This window comes from Narcine bancroftii, chromosome 13 (genome assembly GCF_036971445.1).
Source record: "Narcine bancroftii isolate sNarBan1 chromosome 13, sNarBan1.hap1, whole genome shotgun sequence".
Taxonomy (NCBI): domain Eukaryota; kingdom Metazoa; phylum Chordata; class Chondrichthyes; order Torpediniformes; family Narcinidae; genus Narcine; species Narcine bancroftii.
This window is the reverse complement of record NC_091481.1, coordinates 82363579-82373812: the sequence shown is the minus strand read 5'-3', so window position 1 is coordinate 82373812 and position 10234 is coordinate 82363579. Positions and strand designations below refer to the sequence as shown.

The window sequence follows — 10234 nt, the reverse complement described above, 5'->3', positions numbered from 1 at the left end:
TCTCCTTTACTAAGTGAAAGTTCTCCATGTATGATTCTACTTCCCTGCCAATGGAGTTGGGGGGGGGGGAATTTTCTTTAAATCACTGCGGGATGCAAGCCTCGAGAGAGAGGTCAGCGTTTATTGCCCCTGGAGACCTCATTGTTTGTGTGGAAAGGTAGAATTGGCACTACTCGTGATTGGCGTACGGGTGAGACTTGGGATGACACAGCATACTCGCTAGCCAATTATGGTCACTTTACGGACGATTTAATTAAGGAATTTAAAGTGCACAGTTGGATTTGGTGTCAGTATCATTGGGTTTGATACAGCGCTCCAATAATGTCACCACAATGCCCTCCAAGAACAATTTTGTTTGAGCAGGGTTAAACAGCACTGCATCTCACTCCATGCAGAGGGATGAATGTACAAATCATTGTTCTGCCTCCCATCTGCTTAAATACTATCTCTCCCCCCCACCCTGCCCCTTTTATTTAACCCCAGCAAGTACCTCCCGTCGCCAGAATTGATCCACACCTCGGCGCTGTTTATTGCTGTTACAGAATACCTCAGATCAAACAAACATCGACGTTGCAGGAAGAGCCCGCCCCGCAGACAGTGCGAACCCTCTTGGCCGCTCCCCGGCTTTCACGAGCTGCGCCGGGCAGCGTGACTCTCCGCGGGAGGTAGGCACACCTCCATGCTGAGGTGGGAGTGGTCTGGGAAACCCTTTGAGAGCTGAGCGCAGGAATCCAGGCTGGCGCCCCCAGTGCAAGGCTCATGGGGATGGGGTGCTGCAGGAGCTGATTATCTGGAGCAGTGGTTCTCAACCTTTTCCTTTCCACTCACATCCCACTTTAAGTAATCCCTATGCTCTGTGATTAGTGGGGGGTTGCTTAAGGTTGAAAGAAAAAGTTTGAAAACCATTGATTTAATCTTACCTCATGGACTCGTTATGTGCACGGTTTCAGAACTCCAAAGGAAATGGCAATTTTTCTCAAGCAAAATATTTCAGTAACAATTGGGTCAAGAGCAGTGATTCGTAACCTCCCTTCTTACCCACATCCCAGCTAAAGCAACCCCTTACTAATCACAGAGCACCTACTAAATGAGATGTGAGTAGAAAGGAACAGGATGAGAACCACTGATTCTGGAGAGTGATGACCAGAGCTCCTTCCCACCTTCTCATCTGGAAGCAGCAGGTTGTGTGCAAGCCATTAATTACCCCGGCTTCTTGATGCCCCCCCCCAAAAAAAGTGATTGACTTTCAGAGGGCATCTGGCTAGAAAGTCCTAGGGCTGTGAATGGCACCATTGAAGTTTGGCTCGGCTTTTCCCGCAGTAGGTGCTTTTACCTCCTGACCTCCTAGCTGTAGTGCCTCTGGTTTAGCAAGCAGAATCGTTCGGGCCCACCAGTTACTTAGGAGAATCAGTGGGAACGCCATCACCCAGCCCTCCAGCTCACTGTGAATGGGTCTATGGCAAGTGAAGTGGTGGCGCTGCCGCTGGTGCGAATCCGTGGGGAGCTGGGAGCGGAGACACAGTGCTGTTCCACAGGGTCCTACCGCTTGTATTCACTGCCGTCGGCTCTATGCAGGCTTTAAATGGCCGGTTAAAGGGGCCGACGGTGGTTTTATTTGAAAATGCCGAAACCTGGATGGAGGCCTCTGTGATCGGCTGAGGCCATGAGGGGCTGCAAGCTCCGGAGAAGCAGAAGACTGGTGCAGGGCACCAGAAAGTGGGGAGACCACCATTTGAGAAGGAGATGCAGAGGAGCCGACCCCATGGTTCGGAGACCACATCGGCGGACCAGTGAAGGACTCTGGGGTGGAAGAATACACAGGCGGGTGGGCTGTTGGCGAATCGTGGTGAGGAGCCTGCGTGGCTGAGGGAGTGCTAGAGGCGAATCCCTGGACACTCGGTGACTCTGAGGGGGACTCCCTTTTGCTTCTCTTTCTCTGACTGCAAGAGGCGCTTCAGGCAATGCCTTCCTTATGGCAGACAAATGCAAATTCTGTGTAATATTGCACTGTCTTTATTACATGACAATAAAGGAATCTGGATGCCAACACAAGGCACAAGGAGATTGTTGCAAACCCTGTCCTGCACTGGGGAAGGGGTGGAAACTGCCGAACGTGTTGTAAAAACCCTCCCTCGGTCACCTTCATTTTTCAGGTGCAATTAAAATTGCCAAGAGACCTGAGTGCATATTTAGAAGGAGTGATTTTTTTTTGATGTAGCTGAAAACTTCACAAAGGAGAGAATTGAAAGGCTACCATCTCTGTCTCTGATTTGTTGCTGGGATATGAATTATCACTACTTGTATTGGAGGTCGTACAAATTTAGCACTGTTGATAGTTCCCTTCAGAAAGCAACAGACCCTCTGCACCAGCCATTCTCAACAGGGGGCCATACGGCCATTTAAATGGGGGGGGGGGCGTGGCCTTTGACTGAAATCATAGTTCCAATAATATTTGTGTAATCGTGAATCAACCCCCACCCCTCTTTTTTGACCCAGTTTTTTTTGTATGACCCGTGTAAAAGCTGACCCCCACACCCTATTTTTGACCTTGACCGCCCCCAACACGGAGCTCCCGACGCCCCGGCTCGCTGCCCAGCAAAGCTCTTGACCGCATATCCTCATGTTGGTCACTCACCCCAGCTCCCGATGCCTCGGCTTCCCGCTCATCCGAGCTCCCGACTGCTGATCCTTGCCCCGGTCCACCCACTCACCCCAGCTCCCTGCCCATGGACTTGCCACCCAGTCCCAGCCATCCGAGCTCCCGACCGCCATAAAAAAAGGTTGAGAATGGCTGCTCTGGATGGTCTGTCAGACACTTCCAAAAGAAAAGCATCTGAATTCCAGTAAAGGCTTCCTTGACCCTGTGCCAGGGAAAGTACATCTGCTACTGTTTTTAAATTAACCCAAAGAGAGAGAGGGACACTGGTTAGAGAGAGAATAAGAACCATCCCATCAACCACTCCAAGAACAGGGACAACGTGGGTTAGATACAGAGAAGGGCTTCCCCTCCCATCAAACTCCTGGTGGCAAGCGTCTCTGAAACACTGGTGCCCAGCCCCAGCGGGAGGATTACCGTGGATAGCCTGGATTTCTACCTTCTTGAGCCCCACTGTCCCGAAGACTTCAGACAACAATGAAGAAAGCTAGACTGTATGAAGACACACTAACAATATTTCACAGCCTTGGCATGTTTTCCGTGATAGGGAATGCTGCATCCTAGAAACCTCTCAAAATACCCATCACGGGAAGCAACGCTACTGATTAATGCCACCAGTCCCTAGGGTTTCGTTCCAGTTTGCCTTTTGTTTTTACAAGTTTTACCGACTGGCTGTACATTATACACAGACTGGGCCCAGGACTCAAGAACCCTTGAGCACAAGCGGTCATCTTGGATGAGAGTCGGGCCTTGGAGGGGTGGGGGGGGGGGGTACAATAACTGATGAAACATCAAAGTGAACACAGGTGGAGGTTAGAGAGACCGGGGAGTAAAGGCGTGCCCAGATGCAAGTGCAAGACGGTGGAGGTCATGGAGGACGACCGTGGCAGAGGGCCTGGTGCTCATTTTCCTCACCGCCGATTGGTGGTGGCTGGAGAGGGTGGGGGTGCTCAGCTCACAGCCACCCTTACTGACCCCCCCCATCCAGCATTCAGCCCGGCCTTCAGTGTGATGCCAACCTATCTCCACTGGGGCCAACACCATCGCCCAGGCTTTTGCATTCCCTCCCTTTCCCTAAGCCAGTAGATCTCAACCTTTTTCTTTCCACTCTCACAAGTAATCCCTATGCCATCGGTACTCTGTGATTAGTAAGGGATTGTTTAAGGTGGGATGTGGGTGGAAAGAAAAATCTTGAAAACCACCGTTTTAATAGTCCCTAATGGACTCGTTATGTGCACAGTTTCAGAACTTCAAAGGAAATGGGCCAATGACCACTTTTCTCAAGCAAAATATTTCAGAAACAATTGGGTCTGAGGCAGTGATTCTTAACCTTCTCTCCCACCCACAACCCACCTTAAGCAACCCCTTACTAATCACAGAGCACCAATGGCATAGGGATTACTTGTGTGAGTGGAAAGAAAAAGGTTGAGAACCACTGTCCTAAGCTTATACTTCCATCGTGGAGCAGGATTAAGGGAAAAATAAGTGCTAGCCTCCGGTGGGGAGAGGTGAGAGTTTGGTTAAAATCAAAGAGAAGGTGGGAGGGGAATTTGACATCAAACCTAACATGGACGAGGTCCATTGTCTCCATGTGGAGGCAGTTCAGTTTTCCTTGCGGTCCAGGGTCTGTGGGGCGTGGATGGTGCCGGCGGTCATAGGAAAGGGCAGAGTGGAGAACAGGGCCTCGGCGGTGGTGAAGACACTCCCGGCTGGGACCTGGGCGAGGCCGGGGGCGCCGACGGGCGCGTTGAAGGGGTTGGCTGCCATGTTGAGGCGCTGGACGTGGTGGTAGATCATCTCCACCTGGGCCTTCTGCTCAGAGCCAAAGGCCGGGCCATTGAAGTCGACAAAGTGGGCAGCTGGCAGTAGGTTGCTGGGGACAGCCAGGGCCACGTCGGCCGGCGCGTAGCGGATGGTGCTGGCGGCGTATAGGCTGGAAGGTGGGGGCTGGGCCAAGGCCAGGACGGTGGCCTTGTCGTCGTCGGGGGGAGGTGAGAGGGTGCCGGAGGGAGCACCAGGTCTAGCCCGGAAGGGGGTCTCCCGGCCACTGGAGCTCTTGGTAGCACCGCTGGGGCTGAGGGCGGAGTCGGGGTGAAAGTGCTCGGAGGCTGGGCCCTTGCCTGCCCGATAGGTCACTTCGCCCCTTCCTGCCTCCTGGCCGCCCGGGTAGTTCCAGTCGCTGCTGTGGCTGTCGTAGTTGACGGGCTGAGTGGCCTCAGTCTTGACCTTAAGGGCAGAGAGGTGTTCGGATGCCGGCCTGGCCCCTCCAAAGTCCGCTGGGGCCGAGCTAAGGGCCTTCCCCCTCAGCCTCTTTCTCCTCTTGGGACACTGGTGCCTGGCGGCGAGGCATCCGTTCCTCTCCTCCTCTGAGCTGCCTGTGCCCACATCGCTGGGCCCAGAGCCTCGCTGATCCTGTCCTGGCCCACCTTCGGCCTCGACTTTCATCCGCTTGACCCGGGACAGGACGTAGCTCCTCCTGCCGCTGCTCCCTCCCTCGCTGTCAGAAAGGCTGGAGTCGCTGTCATCTTTGGCCGAAGTCATTTCCTCTTCTGACTGGCTCCCGGAGCGCTTCCAGCCCTCCGACCGGGCTTCGCTGGTGGCCTCTAAGTTGGTCGCCTTCCCCGATACATTGGGGGTGCCAGTTCCTGAAGGGAAAGGCAGGCATAAAGAAACCATTAAGGCATTTATCTGGTCACGTTTGCTCATGTGGACTTACGGAAGGGGAAACAGAGACCATGCACCCATACAACCAGCAGAAATAGGCTATTCAGTCCATCAAGTCTGCCCCATCATTAAGCCATGAGCTGATGAAGTTAAATTCTTGCGAGTGTAAGTTTCTTGGGAGTCGCTATCTGGACCCAACACATTAATAGCATCGTGAAGAAATCACATCAGCACTTCTACTTCCTCAGGAGTTTGCAGAGGTTTGATAGGACATCGGAAACCTTGGTAAATTTCTACGTAAGTGTGGTGAAAAGTGCGCTGACCATATAACAATTACAGTACGGAAACAGGCCATATCGGCCCTTCTAGTCCGCACCAATTTAAGTGAAACTCCACTCACTTGTCCATAACCCTCCAACCCCCTCACATCCATGCACTCATCCAATCTCCTCTTAAATGACAGAACTGACCCTACTGCAACCACCTCTTCCAGAAGGTCATTCCACTCAGCCATCATTCTCTGAGTGAAGAAGCTCCCTCTCATGTTACTTCTAAACTTTTGCCTCCTAACCCTTAACTTATGACCCCTTGTTCCAATCTCCCCTACCCTCACATCTACTCTTTATTCATCTCATAATTTTATATGCCTCTCTCAAATCCCCGCTCAATCTTCTATGCTCCAATGAATAAAGACCCAGTCTACTCAATCTGCATCACGGTATAGGGGACACCAAGATCCCTGAGTGTAAAGCCCTGCAACAGGTTGTAGTCACAGCCGAGAACATCACAGGAAAAACCCTCACCACCATCGAGAACATCTATGGGGAACGCTGCCCTCGGAGAGCAGCAGCCATCATGAAGGACCCACGCCACCCAGTACACGCTCTGTTCTCACTGCTACTATCAGGAAAGAGGTCTAGGTGCAACAAGACTTGCACCACCAGCTTCAGGAACAGCTGCTCCCCCTCCACCATCGGACTCCTCAACGACAAACTCCATCGGGGACTCCTACTTTTGCACTTTATTGATTTTTTTTCTCTCTGGGTTGCCCAGTCAGTTTGTTTACATTTCTTTATCTCTTTACATGGACATTGTTGTTTTTGCACTACCAAGAAGTGGTAATTCTGCCTCACCCATAGGAAAAAGAATCTTGGGGTTGTATGTGATGTCATGGATGTACTCTGGCAATAAATCTGAAATCCATTCTCCCACTCCCTATCACTTTTGATGCCCTGGCTACTCAAGAACCGATCAATCTCTCCCTTAAATACGCCCAAGGGCCTGGCCTCCACAATTGCCTGGGGGTAACAACTTCCACAGATTCACCACCCTCTGGTTGAAGAAATTCATTGACATGACGGCAGTGACGAGGGGCCAACGTATTTGAGGGCCCCTCCGAACATCGAGGCCACCGTGAAGAGGCCTCCGCACTCTGAGGTGTTAGCATTTCGATCAAACCTATGCAGCGAGTTGTCCTTACCTAGGCGTTCCCGGGAGTCGGACTCAGAATCCGATAGTTCCAATTGTTTGGCAGCTTTGATGGTTGACAGAGGGAGTTGCGAGATGTCCATCGGAGTGTCTCGAAGCTCTGATTTGCTGCAAGGGGGAACAATAATGAAGCATCACCATTTGAAACAAGGTGAGATGATCACAGACCGTCTCTAAAGGCATCTTGAAAACAGATGAGAAAGAGACCTCAGCTGAGGATGGAAGCTCAACAATCAGGCTCGAAAGGAATAGGTCAAGGCCATCTTTGACCCTACGCAGCACTAAGTCCTCATCGCCCATCATAAACCTATTCGCTCCCATCCTCTTTTATTCTCCTATATATTGCCATAAATTTTTATCCCCACTCCCCCAAAGTTCTACCATTCACCTACAGACCAGAGTTAATTCATGACCAGCACGGTTGGCGCCTTTACAGCGCCAGCAATCGGGACTTGGGTTTGAATCCCGTGCTGTTTGTAAGGAGTTTGTATGTTCTCCTTGTGCTGTTTTGGGTTTCCCCGGGGGCCCTGGTTTGAAACATACACCGGGGTGTAAATAGGATTTAAATTGTGTGGCACGGACTTGTTTTCCGAAATGGCCTGTTACTGAACAAGTCCAAAAATATGGATGCCTGGACTACTGAGAATCCAGACTTCACAAAAACTCACCTGAAATCTGGACCATGCGAGAATCAGGACTTCATCAAAAAACTCTCAACTGAAATCTGGACCACGCAACAATTCGCACTTCACAAAAACTCTCAGCTTTTGCAAGCATGCCTACATTGGATAAACAGTACAGATGCAGTGCCCGAGAATCCAGACCAACCCTATCCCCGAGCAGACCGGATTTTAGGACTTATACTGTATAATAGTATACTAAATTTAATTAACAAGACAATAAATATAAACAATAGTGCATTACGAGCACATATGCATTGAAATTCTTACTTAATGCCGCTGAAAACAATTGATAATAAATATTCATTATTATCTTAGAGCAAAAAAAAACTGGCAGGCACAATGTAGACAATCCTTTAGTGGTGTCAGAGTAGTCCGTGATTAGAGAGGCAAGGTGAGGTTCACACATATATACTGTATATCTCCAGACAAATACACATATATATCTACACACACACACACACACTCACACACACATATCTCCGTATACATATATCTCCACATCCAAATATATATCTCTCCACACACATATCGATCTCCACACACACAAACATATATGTATCTCCACAAACACATATATCTCTGCACACATATACATATCTCCACACACACACCCCCACACACACACATATATATCTACACATACACTCACATAATTCCACACACATATATGTATCTCCACACACACATATATCTCTCCACCCACATATATAATTCCACACACACAAATATATATATATATATATATATATATATCTCCACACACACATACAAAAGTTCTAAACACATACCTATCTCCACACACACACACACGGACACACATATTTACATACACTCACATATATATGAACACACACATATATATCCCCACACATACACAAATATATATTTCCACACACATATATATCTCCACACACACAAACATATCTCCACACACACACACATATATATCTCCACACACACATACCTCCACGCACACATACACACATACAAATGTAGATTTATATTTCCATACACACATATCTCCACAAACACACATATATATCTCCATGCACATATATCTTCTCACACACACATCTACACACACACACATATATATATCCATACACACATACACGTATATTTCCATACACACACATATCTCTCCACGCACGCACATATATATCTCCACATACACACATATCTCCACACACACACATATATTGAAACACACATATATATCTCCATACACACTTATCTCCAGACATGCAAATATATTTCCACACACCCATGTATATCTCCACAAATACACATATATATCTAGACACATATATATCTCCACACACACATACATACACATATCTTTCCATACACTCACATATATATGAACACACACATATATCCCCACACATACACAAATATATATTTCCACACACATATATATCTCCACACACACACACACACAACTCCACGCACACACATATATATAACTCCACACACACGTATATATATCTCCACACACATATATATCTAGACACACATACACATATATTTCCATACACACATACAAATGTAGATTTATATTTCCATACACACACATATATCTCCATACACATATGTGGGTGGAGAGATATATGTGTGTGTGTGGATATATGTGCATGTGTGGAGATATATATGTGTGTGGATATATATATGTGTGGTGTATGTGGAGATATATATGTGTGTGGAAAATATATGTACATGCATATTTCCATAGACTCACATATATCTCCACACTCACGCATATATATATCTGCACACATACCCAAATATATATTTCCACACACATATATATCTTCACACATACATATCTCCACACACACTATATATTTCCACAAACACACACATATATCTCCACACACATATTTATCTCCAAACACAAATATAACTCTCCATGCACATAGATATCTCCATACACACACACATGTATATTTCCATACACACACACACACGTATATTTCCACACACACATATCTCTCCATACACACACATATATATCTCCACACACACATATCTCCAAACACACAGAAATATATATTTCAACACACACACACATATATGTAAAATATGCATAAATATATATATATTTATATCCACACACACACATCAATATCTAGACACATACATATCTCCCCACCCACTCATACACATATAGCCCCACACATACACAAATATATATTTCCACACACATATATATCTCTACACACATATATTTCTCCACACCTATATATATATCTCCACACACACACAAATATCTTCACACACATATATCTCCACACCCACATATATCTCTCCATGCATATATATATATATATATATATATATATATATCTCCACACACACACATATATATCTCTCACACATAAATATGCAGACAGATATATCTCCACACTCATATATCGCTACACACACACACTCAAATTTCTCCACACACAAATATATCTCTCCATGAACACATATCTCCACACACACACTTATATATATATCAATGTAAATATATCTCCACAAACACATATCTACACATACATATCTCCAAATACATACACATATACATGTATAATTCCACACACACACATATATCTCCACACTCATGCAAATATATATTTCTACATACACATAAATATCTCCACATACATACATATCTCCACACACACACAAATATATATTTCAACACACATATATATCTCCACACATTTATAACTCCACACACCATCGCCATCCATATATA

At 46.9% G+C, this 10234-nt stretch overlaps 1 protein-coding gene across 1 annotated transcript in view; it reads right to left on the bottom strand.

The window, feature by feature from the left end:
* Nucleotides 1-486: 486 nt before the first annotated feature.
* LOC138748087 (neuronal PAS domain-containing protein 3-like) overlaps nt 487-10234 on the bottom strand; it is a 255161-nt gene continuing 245413 nt past the window's right edge. Inside the window, exons 10-11 of the mRNA XM_069907777.1 lie at nt 6801-6916; nt 487-5301 (exon numbers count right to left, since the gene is read on the bottom strand). Coding sequence (XP_069763878.1) covers nt 4259-5301; nt 6801-6916 — 1159 coding nt within the window. The 3' untranslated portion in view covers nt 487-4258. The remainder of the gene's footprint in view (nt 5302-6800; nt 6917-10234) is intronic.